The sequence below is a fragment of the Alosa pseudoharengus genome, unplaced genomic scaffold (assembly GCF_046254945.1).
Source record: "Alosa pseudoharengus isolate Yale_2024_CS ecotype anadromous, Long Island Sound unplaced genomic scaffold, YU_APseudo_1.1 YU_APseudo_1.1_scf_24, whole genome shotgun sequence".
Lineage (NCBI taxonomy): Eukaryota > Metazoa > Chordata > Actinopteri > Clupeiformes > Clupeidae > Alosa > Alosa pseudoharengus.
Genome location: NW_027468689.1, coordinates 6,904,453 through 6,916,952, shown reverse-complemented (window position 1 = coordinate 6,916,952; position 12,500 = coordinate 6,904,453). Strand labels below are relative to the sequence as shown.

The 12,500-nt window shown below is 48.3% G+C and overlaps 1 protein-coding gene across 6 annotated transcripts in view; it reads left to right on the top strand.

Moving 5' to 3' along the window:
* The window catches only part of zc3h13 (zinc finger CCCH-type containing 13), a 19,664-nt gene extending 8,999 nt beyond the window's left edge, over positions 1-10,665 (top strand). For 5 of the 6 annotated variants that reach the window (XM_076302955.1, XM_076302957.1, XM_076302954.1 and 2 more), the window contains 9 exons: positions 1-151; positions 503-1,028; positions 1,458-1,567; positions 1,775-3,055; positions 3,372-4,097; positions 4,931-5,077; positions 5,519-5,719; positions 9,078-9,241; positions 10,027-10,665. The exon at positions 1-151 is cut by the window's left edge and continues 104 nt beyond it. In XM_076302955.1, coding sequence (XP_076159070.1) covers positions 1-151; positions 503-1,028; positions 1,458-1,567; positions 1,775-3,055; positions 3,372-4,097; positions 4,931-5,077; positions 5,519-5,719; positions 9,078-9,241; positions 10,027-10,206 — 3,486 coding nt within the window. In that variant the 3' untranslated portion in view covers positions 10,207-10,665. The remainder of the gene's footprint in view (positions 152-502; positions 1,029-1,457; positions 1,568-1,774; positions 3,056-3,371; positions 4,098-4,930; positions 5,078-5,518; positions 5,720-9,077; positions 9,242-10,026) is intronic. The other variant, XM_076302956.1, reaches the window with a different exon arrangement.
* Positions 10,666-12,500: the final 1,835 nt, after the last annotated feature.

Here is a 12,500-nt window from a genome sequence, read left to right as displayed (position 1 = left end):
GGAGGCGACAGCAAGGCCACCGACCGAGGTAATGAGCGGACCACCGATCGCTATGGCAACGAGCGGCCGAGAGGCGAGCAGGCCCGAGACTCCTCCTATGACCGCAGGAGTGGCCATGCCGACCGCGAGCGCAGGGACAACCGGGACAGAGGTGAGGCGCTTTCAATCTCAACCCATTTACCAACAGGGCTTGTAATGAAAGGCATTTCATTCGATCAAATAATTTAGCTGCTTTTTATCGTTGAAAGGTCCATTTTGCATTTTAAATTGGTTAGTTATAGGTGAACAAAATCCTATTAAAATAATGAAATAGCTCCTCCCTTAACACAGTACTTTTTTTCTTTTTTTTTTTTTTCTTTTCATGTTTTCATACCTTAAAAAGTAATCATATGAAGTGTGAGGATAGGAGTTAACATTTTTATCTTTTGCGTGTGTGTGTGTGTGTGTGTGTGTGTGTCTGTGTGTGTGTGTGTGTGTGTGTGTGTGTGTGTGTGTGATGCAGAAGTGAGGGCGCCCTCCCCTGGCCGACACCAGAGCCGCGGAGAGGAGCCGGAGCGCGAGGAGCGGAGGGACGAGCGCAGGACGGAGAGGGCCGACGATCGGCGAGACGAGCGCCCCCGGGAGCGCGAGCGTGACCGCGAGCGCGAGAGGGAGAAGGAGAAAGAGAAAGAGAAGGAGAAAGAGAAGGAGAAAGAGAGGGAGCGCGAGGCGGAGCGAGAGCGCGAGAGGGTCCGAGAACGGGACCGGGAGAGGGAGCGGGAGCGCGAGAGAGAACGGGAGCGAGAGAGGGAGCGGGAGGAGCGAGAGAGAGAGAGGGAGAGGGAGGAACGCGAGAGGGAGAGAGAGGAGCGAGAGAGGGAGAGGGAGCGGGAGAGGAAGGAGAGAGAACGCGAGCGCGAGCAGAGAGAGAGGGAGCGGCAGAGGGAGTGGGAGGAGAGGGAGAAGGGAAGAGAGGAGCGCAGAGAGAGGAGAGACGACACCAGAGATGACCGCCCCGTCCGAGATTCTGTCGAGGAGCGCAAGGCCAGGTAAACAACAACAACAACAACAACAACAAGGCTCAAACTTAGTTCAAACACTGATAAACATGAATCTTAGAGACCAGAGGGGTATTTCACAAAGGCAGAATTAAGAAATCCAAGATAAATAAGCAAGGTCAAGCGAGGCTTGACCTAGCGTCAGGCTAGGGGCCACAGAATAAATCCCCCTGGTAACTTATGTGCCATCTCTTTTGTGAAGCAAGATTTAGCCAGGATGACCAACAATCCTAGCTTAATCCCTTATCTAGGTTTTGTGAAATACCCCTCTGGTAAACACGGCTCAAAGGCTCAAGGCCCATTAGTTCAGACACAGATAAACATGACACTTATTTTTGTAGTACTTTTTTGTAGTTGCTTTTGTTTGGGTGCAGCTGAAATGTCTTAACTTTGTGTTTTGTCCATTCTCTGTGTTTGTAGTCGTAAGAGACACCGAGTGGAGACCACACCCAGCCCCCGCTCGTCTCCCAAACGTGCCCGCGAGACCAGCCCTGCGGACAGCGATGGCTATAACAGCGCAGAGGAAAAAGGTAGGACTGATTGTCGGACTGATGGACTGTCTGTCTGAGCTTTGGCAGCTCAGAATTTAAATGAAAAAGCTGAAAAAAAGCTGAACAAGTTGCCATAAGTTGCATAAAACTTTTTTTCTCTGTATTTGTGTGTGTGTGTGTGTGTGTGTGTGTGTGTGTGTGTGTGTGTGTGTGTGTGTGTGTGTGTGTGTGTGCGCGCGCGTACAGGTGAGAAGCACCGCCTGTTGAGTCAGGTGGTCCGCCCTCAAGACCCTCCCCGCTCCCCCCCTCCTCCGCCCCGCGTGGCCGCTGAGGAAAAGCCCTCCCGCTGGAAGGAGGAAGACCGGCGCCCAGACAAGAAGGACGTGCGTGGACGAGCCCACGAAGAGGCCCGCGGAGGCGGCGCCGACCGCCGCGGAGAGCAGGAGGGCGTTTCGGCCGCGTCGGACACCAGGAGGGGCAAGGAACGAGAGGCCAGTCCCCCCGCCAGCGTCCCCGTTCCGGCCGCAGAGGAGCGCGAGCTGCCCGTGGTAGCGGGCCACGAGGAGGGCAAGAAGAAGACCAAAGGCCAGAAGAAAGGCCTGAAGAAGAACCGGCGCGAGGAGGACCGGGCAGGCGGTGTCGCCGGACGTGACGAGCGCTTCAACCCGGAGCCCGTGGTCAGCAGCCCGCCTCCTCCCCTGCTCTCCCCGAGGAAGGTGCCCAAGAAGAAAGCGCTGGACAAGAAGCGCAAGCGCTCGCGGGGCGGAGACTCGGACGCGTCGGAGGACGAGCCCGGAGCCGGACACCACCCGCTCAGCAAGCGGTCTCGCCGGGGCCCACGCACGCCACCGCCCATCAACAAGGAGGACCTGCTGTCCCAGAGGGTCCTGGCGGCCAGCCAGCGCTCGCCCCTGACCCTGCCGCTCAGCGACTGGTCCGACGAGGACGTCCCTGACCGCGGCGAGCCGCCTCCGCCGCCCCCCCCGCCTCCTCCTCCGCCCCCGGTCCAGCCCATCCCAGAGCCCAGGACCCTGCTGCCCGCCGAGGCGCTCCCCAGCAGGCGGCTCGGACGGGGCAGGACTGACCCCCCCATCGCCCCGCTGCTCCCCGACCCCCCCATGCTGTTGCCCACGCCCCCGCTGCAGCCTCTACTGCCCCAGCACATGCTGCGCAAGCCGCTCCTGGCCAACGCGCCGATGGACACGCACCCCGCCGGTGTGCGGCCCGGTGTCCTAGGCAACGCGCCCGGCCAGCGCTCCTCCCGCCGCCTGCGGTCACCCTCCGGCGAGGCGCACCGAGACGAGAACCCGCAGGTGCCCAGGGCGAGGAGGGGACGCCCGCCGGTGGGCAACGCAGCCCGGGACCGCGAGCGCGAGAGGGAACGAGAGCGCGAGAGGGAGAGGGATCGGGAACGCGAGCGGGAGCGCGAACGGGAGAGGGCGGCGGTCGGGGAGCCGGTTGGAGCCGAGAGGAAGTCCCGCATCGATCAGCTGAGGAGAGGAGAGCCCAGTCGCAGCACGTCATCAGGTGAGACCAGCGCAACATCTCCACACACTCACACACACACACACGTTATCAGGTGAGACCAGCGCAACATCTCCACACACTCACGTCATCAGGAGAGACTAGTGCAGCATCTCCACAAACACATTGTACACACATACACACACACACACACGTCATCAGGTGAGACCAGCGCAACATCTCCATGCACACACACACACACACACACACACACACACACACACACACGTCATCAGGTGAGACCAGCGCAACATCTCCAGGTTTTCATTGACGGTTAACTTCAAATGCTTTTCTTTCCTCCCTGCTCGTCCTCCTCTAGATCGCCAGGACTCCCGAAGCCACAGTTCCCGACGAAGCTCCCCCGAGTCCGAGCGGCAGGCGCGCTCTCGTGCGGGCTCCTACGACAGCCGAGAGCGTGACCGCGAGCGCGACGTCTTCGACCGCAAGGACCCGAGGCAGCCGCCAGGGCCCCCGGGGCTCGGTCTGGGTCTGGGCCTGGGCCTGGGTCTGGGCCTCGGCCTGGGCCTCAGTCCGGCTGGGGTCCCCCAGCAGCCCAGGGACTGGGAGCAAGAGCCGCAGAGGGACTGGGCACCCCGCGGGCCCCGAGAGCCGCTGCTGCCCCACCGGGGCGCCAACCGCGAGCCCATCCGCGAGCGCGAGCGGGACAACATGCGGGAGCCTCGGGAGCGCGAGCGCCTGCTGCCCGAGGGACTCCTGTCCGGCGCCGTGCACGAGCGCTTGGAGCGCGAGCGGGAGCGCGAGCGTGCGGAGAGGGAGCGCGAGCATCGCGAGAGGGAGCGGGAGCAACGCGAGCGCGAGAGGGAGCGCGAGAGGGAGCGTGAGCGTGGCGAACGGGAGAGACTGCTCCCCATCGACCCCGTGGCGCACGGAGACCCCAAGGGCAGAGGTGACGGACGCATGGAGCGCCCCGACTACGAGCCCCTGTTGCCACGGGAGACTGTTGCCATTAATCCTGACAAGCCAGTGGACAGTGCGCACGCTCAAGCCGAGGCTGCTGAAGAAGAAAAGGGGGACAGCCTTGACGGTAAGCAACACACAACTGCACAACACAACTACACAACTGCACAACTGCACAACTGCACAACACAACTGCACAACTACACAACTGCACAACTGCACAACACAACTACACAACACAACTGCACAACACAACTGCACAACAGAACTGCACAACACAACTGCACAACACAACTGCACAACACAACTGCACAACACAACTGCACAACACAACTGCACAACACAACTGCACAACACAACTGCACAACACAACTGCACAACACAACTACACAACTACAGGCCAACACAACTACACAACTACAGGCCAACACAACTACACAACTACACAACTGCACAATACAACTGCACAACTGCACAACACAACTGCACAACACAACTACACAACATAATTAGATACAACTACACAATACAACTACACAATACAACTACACAACACAACATAATTAGATACAACTACACAATACAACTACACAATACAACTACACAATACAACTACACAACACAACTACACAACACAACATAATTAGAGACAACTACACAATACAACTACACAACACAACATATTAAAGTTTAAAAAGTACAACTACACAACACAACATATTTGAGACAACTACGCAACATATTAAAGTTTAAAAAGTACAACTACACAACACAACATATTAGAGACAACTACACAACACAACATATTAAAGACAACTACGCAAAACAACATATTAGAGTTTATAAAGTGTAAGTTGTTCTGTCTTGTACTTCTGAGTTCAGTTTCATAGCCCATGCTTGTCACCTCAAGGGCTCAATGCAAAAGCTGCAACTTTCTGATGTGTGTTTGCTTTCTCTCAGAAGAAGACGAAGGGAAAGGAGAGGACGCCCAGTCGATCGTCTCTGGAGGTGAAGAGTACGAGCCCATCAGTGATGATGAACTGGACGAGATTCTTGCAGACAGTGCTCAGAAACGGGAGGACCAGCAGGACGATGAGAGAGTCCCAGGTGCGTCCATGACCCGATTCATAGAAGATTAGATGCTCATGTAGAAGCAGCTCTGCAGCTCCATCTGATCTAAATAAGGTCTTAGAGTTGGCTAAAATAAAAAAACCTATTTGTCCATATGAGCTGTGCATACAAAACTCTGGGATTGTGTTTAGAAGACTGCATCTCGTAGAGTACAATCAACTATTGGTCTTTTCCCACTGTAGGGACTCTTTGTAGTACATACACCTTCTAGTTCCTGGAACTTTTTACGTGTTCACACTGCATGGAAGTGGGGGCTATTGTAGTTCCTGTAGCCGCAGTTCCTGTAGCCGTAGTTCCTATAACCATTTTAGCTCTTACTTTGGGGCAGGGTCTTTTCCCAGTGCATAGGAGCCATGACTGATGCCCATGGCGACTGATGCCCATGTTGACTAACTGGCATGCCTTGTGCCCCCTCAGGTCCTCTGGACGTGATCGACGTGGACTGGTCCAGCCTGATGCCCAAGCAGAAGCAGGAGCCGCGGGCCCCAGGAGCGGCTCTGCTCAGGTTCACCCCGGGAGCCGTGCTGCTCAGGGCGGGCGTCTCGCGGCGCCTGGCTGGGCCCCAGCTCCTCGCCCGCATCAAAGAGGTCTGCAAGAGCGAGCTGGACGACCCTAAAGGTGAGTTCACAAGACAGGGCAACTTGAACTAAAGGGTGGTGGGTAAGGAAAGTCCATTTTAAAAGTCTCTACAATATACAGGGTTCGTACGGGTGCTTGAAATCCTTGAAAATGCTTGAATTTTAATGTTGCGTTTTCAAGGTTTGAAAAGTGCTTGCATTTCGGATAAAGTGCTTGAAAATGCTTAAAATTGTAAGTGTATTTCTTTTGACACAAATAGCTATCTGACTGAATAGTTAGCTTATTAGATGCAGAACGTCGGAGAGTTTAAAATTAAAACTTCTCCGCCATGGTCCTCGGTTGCGCACCGTTCTAGGCTATGTGACTGATCTGCCAGTCTGTTTTCATGCTTGGCAACGCCCCCCTGCACACAGTCGGAGATGACCATCAACATGAAGTGAGGTTGCCGTTTCAATGAGCGTTGGTTAGAAAACAGCTATTTTGGACTGCTGAACAGAAATCATGTAGGCCTAGGGTCTTACAGATGCATTGCCAGCTAGGTCGCCATTAAAGCTAACATATTATTGAATAGGCTACTTATCTCCAATCATTGGAAGACAAGGAAAAAGTTAGGTTGAAGAGGGAGACGAAACTTTATGGCATGTGAATGCAAAACCGCACCAGTCATGTCTATGGCTGTATCTACCATAGAGGTCATCTTTCTTTCTTCAAATTTCGTTTTATTCATTAACTAAAAATAGCCGACAAGACCATTATCCTTGCATCAACGCAGCTCACGCAACACGTAGTTGTAGATATACCTCTGACATGTCAAAACGAAAGTAGAGTTGACTGCTATCGCGGAGCTATGTCCTAACTAACGACGCAACACAGTGTCTCACGCAGCTTCAATACCCACAAATCCATTGTCCAACATAAATAATAGTCAGACCTGAACAAAGGCTGACTTCAAGGCCTACTCAAAATGTTATGCTGAAATTCAGTGGAGTTGCAGCTAGCTAACCTGCACTGATAGTAGCCTAGATAGTAGATAATAATAGATATTTATATGGATATTATCTAAGCATGATATTGATTATCGGTCAGTTATTTACACAGGAGACGGGAGAAGGGAAATCAGGCAGAAAGGTGGAAATGAGGAGAGAGTTAGGAGAAGGGAGGGAAATAATAGGCAAAGGGCCCTCACAAGTGAGTGAGAGACAAGATGTGACACTCACTGTGTCAGAAGGTACAAGCTCCGCAGCCTATGACACTGCAATTTATAAATGCAACATTCACTACTCTGATGAGGAGAAGCAGAGCATTCTTAATTAAAGATGGAGCAGAGATCAGTATAAATATCCTAATTAAAGATGGAGCAGAGATCAGTATAAATATCCTAATTAAAGATGGAGCAGAGATCAGTATAAATATCCTAATTAAGGATGGAGCAGAGATCAGTATAAATATCCTAATTAAGGATGGAGCAGAGATCAGTATAAATATCCTCAAAACCAATTGGAGAAAATGCTCTTGAAATATACAGGTGCATCTAAAAAGTAGAATATTGTGGAAAAGTGTGTTGGTTTAAGTTATAAACAAAACATGTTATAAACTGAACAAATGTTTCTACGTCATACGGCAAAATGATCATGATAGCCTTTACATTACAGCCCTCTATGGTTAAGTCTTTCATAGGCATATATAGGCTACTTTGCTCTTTTATAAATGTACCATATGCCTAATGGGCTGTATTTCTAAGTGTGATTTATGCTATAATGTATAAATTATATTTATGTAAATGTATCTATTAGTTTCCGCAATATTCACCATAAGTCATCATTTAAGGGGTTATTTTTAAATGTTTTCTTCCTTGGGGGCATGCCCCCGGACCCCCATAGTATTTCGCGGGGGGCAACATTTCTATCAACACCCATGACCTCGGTATTTGAATCCTGGCTTGGTCATGTCAAACTTCAGCTCAGTTTTGTGGTTTAATGCTTATAGGCCCTACAAGTGGAAAGACATTAAAACACCATGCATATGTGCATATCGTGCCTTTTGGCAAGAAGTTAAATTTATCCAATTATATGACAACTCAGTCATCTTTACGTCACCCAACGTCACATCTCCGCATTGCTAGCCTACTGGTTGGTAGCTCATGATAACAAATGTAGGCCTGTCTGCATGCCGTTGTAGGCAAGAAAGAGACATAATCAGTCTCGACTGTCATGAAAGAGCAGCCTTAACATTAGTTTGAGTTCACATATTCAGCAAAGAATAGTTATTTGTTGGGTGATTATTTTCTTTTCCTATTTTATTTATTTTTTTAATGTTTTTTTTTTTTTTTTGGTATATTGTCTCAGCCTGTTAGATAGCAAGCAAAGTCTACTTCCAGACAGATGACGCATGACAAGTTTTCCTTTCATTTCTTTTCCTGCTATTAAGAAACACAATTTTGTCTGTTAAAACCATCTTTAAATGATAAAAAAGTGAAAATCATTTTGAGTTAGTATATTCGTATAATGTCATTTGCCACCGCTGTAAAGTGCTGGAAAAGCTTGAAAATTGACCTTGAAAGTGCTTGAAAAGTGCTTGAATTTGATCTTGGAATAGGTGTACGAACCCTGAATATAGCAGATTTAAAAAACCTGTTTATTGCATCACCTGTCCTTTAGTTACTTAGGAAGTTATATTGTCCTATAGTTACTTAGGGTACGTTCAGACTAAGCTTCTTTTTCGCAGCTGCTATTAAAACGCGACCGCAACAGTCTTTTTCTGCAGCTCAGAACTTGATAAATATTCAACTTCTAGCGGAAAAACGGCATACGTCATGGGGTCTTTTTTTACAGCTGACCAATCACAAACGGATTACCGAGACCTGTGGTTTCCCATGACAACAAGTAAAAAATGAAGAAGGTGACAGAACATCGGTCAAGAGACTCGTTTTAGTGAGCATAGGGAATTGTTTGACATGACTTCACAACTTTACCATAACATACCAAAAGCAATACCCAACCCCAATTTTTTCTTCCGCAATATTTTGTATCCACACGTAATGAAACGTTGGTCACTTTGCCTATTGCAAAAAAGACGCTTCTGGCTGCTTTTTGGAACAAGAATGCTGGCAGATTTTTTCTCAAACTGAAAAAGCAGTCTGCATAACTTCTTTTGTCAGAAAAGGCGCTAAGTCTGAATGTACCCGTCTGCGGTTCTATTGTTTTTTTCTATTGTCATGGATTGAGTAGATTTGACTCGGTAAAAGTTTCAAACTAATTATGTATGTACTGTCTACCACATTCAGTTTTGTGTATGTTTGAGGAGTGCAGTCCTCCCCACTCAGTTTTGTGTATGTGTGAGGAGTGCAGTCCTCCGCACAGGTGTGTTGACCATGTCTTCCCTCTGGATCTGTTTGTAGATGCTGACCGGCTGTTTGAGCATGACCTGGGCGCTCTCAACATGGCGGCTCTGAACAGACGCGTGGAGCGGGCCAATCTCCTGCGCAACCTGGGCTCTGGCTGCAAGGCCCTCAGCGCACGGCGGGACATCGCCATCCGCAAGCAGCTGCTGAAGAATGACAAAGTAGGCCACAACGCCCCTTTCAACACCCGCATTTGCACATCTGTGGTAGTGCAAGCATACGCTTAGCATTGGGGTCCTAGATGAATGCCCTGACAACCTGAGACAACCTGTTATACTAAAACATACAAACGTAAATCATGCCAACGTGGCAGGTGCCAAGCAGTGTACAAAACTGGCTCTGACCAGATGGAAATACTAGCCCGAACCAACACGCCATCTCCCTCGGCCCAGGTTATCACTGATGTTCCTAAACCCAGGGCTGTATGACCTTCCTGATGGTAAATAGACACAGGCCTAAGCTTCCCTTAGTGTCCACATCTGGTCAGGCCTTTGGTATTAGACAAAGTTATGGACCTCTCCCCGTTGTATACTACACACAGAAGTAACATATGAACACATCAAAATACAGTGAGAATACCCCAGAATTCTACACAGTGGTGCCATGACCTGGGGTAAAGAACACGTATGGTCATTCTAAATAAACATCTCTAGAATGATGTAAAGGAGCCCGCAGTAATATTTGCTTTCATTAACTCGGGGCTTTAACTTCTCGGTCTCTGCTGGAATTCAGGCGTGGGTGAGGTGACTGTTGCTTTAAGCCCTGTTAACTGAACATTCACTAACGCTGGGTGAACTTTTGTCAATTCGGAAACACTATTTTTCCCTTTCACCCCCTTTCTACTTTTTACTTTCAAAGCATCGCTGTGGTGTGTTGTGGTCTGCCTTGTTCGAGCTTTAATCAGTAAAAACATATGAATAAAAAGGAACTTCTCCTGCATCCCCAGGGCACCACCAAGCAGATGTACACGACCCCCCCAGTGGGAGACTCTGAGCTGCTGCAGCTCAGCGTACGTCTCTTTAAGAAGGCCCTCGCGTCCAGCCAGACGGCTGACCTGGAGCGCGCTCAGACCAGCGCAGCTAGCGCCCCAGGTGCCGCCCCCTCTGGCGCGGTGTGTGTCTCCTAAGAGGAGAGGGGGGGGCGGCCATCAGTGAGTAGCAGCATGATCCTGGCTTCCACTCATCCTCTGCCTACCTGTAACCTACTGTCCACTAGCCTCTGTGCAAAACTCATAACACTGAAACTGTTGTTAAGTCAGTGGTTGTGTGGAGGATTGAGAGCGAGTCCACCATAGAGACTGCTGGAGTTGCAAGCCTATGGATGGATGGATGAGATACTGAGTGGATGGATTTGTTTAAGGCCTCAGTGGGTGAACTCAATAAAACTGTGGGGAAATGTTCACAGAAGAGAATAACTGTTTTGATGGAATTGTTTTTTTTTTTTAGTGAAGTGTTTTTTCTTTTTTAAAAAGTGGGGAAGAAAAAAAGAATCAGTGGCAGTTCTTTATTAACAATGTCATTGTACGTTCATTCCATCTTTCATGCATTGGTGAGTAGAACTGTGCATTAAAATGGTTAAATCTTCATTTGAGTCTTATGTTTACTTCTGTCATTTCATGGTTTGTTTCCTACATTAAACTGGTAAAACGCAAACACAAATATACAAAAATGTGTGCAGGTGTACACCAGTACACTCAACTTACTGCCCCCGCCCCCCCCCCAATCTTTTTCTTGGCTGCAGCCAAAGCCTTTTTTTCCCCATCTGGAATCAGACTCATCAAAGAGACGAGATATTCCATAATCTGTCATACATGACAATTAATTGGGACACTTTATCGGTGCAAGATGAATGGACCAACTCCTCATGAAGCCCACAGGTGCTTATCAGACTTCACTCGATTCACTTCACACTTATACGTTGGGTACAGTCAGCACAGCTGGGCAACACAAGTGTGCCGATATGGTTATGAGCGGATTTGACGACTGTGGATAAACGACTCTGGATTCTATGGACTTAACATGGATTCGTGAAGGTTTGACTAAAAAAAGAGAAACATTTCTAAAATGTCTTTTATTTGTGCAAATCACATGGCAAATCAGCGTGTAGTAATATTCATAGACAGTATGTAAAAGAGTAACAATGATACGCCAAGTTGTCAAGGTTACAGACGCAAGTGATGTTTGCTGATTGGTGCAGTTCCACAGCTGCGTTTGTGACGCTTCGCGACCATAGTTGTGATTTGTCCGAATGTTTATCCTGAGAAAAGCGGTTTAGCACTTGCAGGTGGCCGAATGGACTACACCAACTTAATCATTTAGTTATGCAGCATTAGTAAGAAGTTAAGGAATTAGCCAACGGAAATGTAAATTTATAATCGTAATGGCACAGTTTACTCTGACTGACCATTTCGTCGATACAAATAGACCGTAAATCTGTCCAATTTAAAGTTGGACGGTCATAGCCAGCTAACGTTAACGTTAAGCTATGTGCTACTGCAACTTGGCTAACGTTAAGTTGGTAGTCTTGACTTAGTAGCTAGTTCATTTAACCGATTTGGGCTATTTTATTCTGATTAAACATTTCTGTTGAGGGTCGTGCGTTTAGTTTTAGTACAACAGTTGGCCGATTTTGTCGCGGACGGAGAAAAAGTTGTGGTAAGCTGATTATTCTAATGTGCTTTGATATACTGAGATTCGGTTGCCATGGAGATGGTAGGTTCTCCTATGGATTCCCCACTCCGTCATGAAGAGCACTTTTGCATTCCTTCGTGTAACATTGTTATTATGCAATGTGTAACTCAGGCTTACACAAGGGACACACTTAGAACATCAAGGAAAAAGTTGATTTATTCTAAACGCAGAAAGCATCTGAATGTCTCCGCATGCGTAGTGTCGCATTATTTAAACAGTCTATGGTTGCATATTTATGGAGAAGGACATTAATGTCAGAAAGCATTTTCACGTAATAATTTAAAATTGAACACGTGAAAAATAACTTATGCATCGATTGTGATATTTTCTTGGCAGTTTGTGAAGTCGTCGGTCAGAGCTAAGCCGTTAGATGGCAGCACAGATTCATAGTCCTGTCCAGTATTTCAGAGGCCCAGTATAGATTGCCCCAGCCACAGTGGATAACCAACAGGAGTCAGTTAAGGTACAGAAATTGTGCATAAGCACGTACAGTATATAGTACTGGTGCATACAGTTATATAGCACTAGTACCTTTATGTAATGTTGTGACATGTTCTTTTTTCAGAACATACTGGATGGTCTTCAAAAAAATATTGTTGATTTGGAAAATACCTTAACCAAGCTAAACTCTGTAAGCACATTCTTTCACTCTCGTCCAAACTGACATAGCCTAGCACAGAAGCACTGATATTATTGTCGTTATTATTATGATTACCACAATTAAATGAAT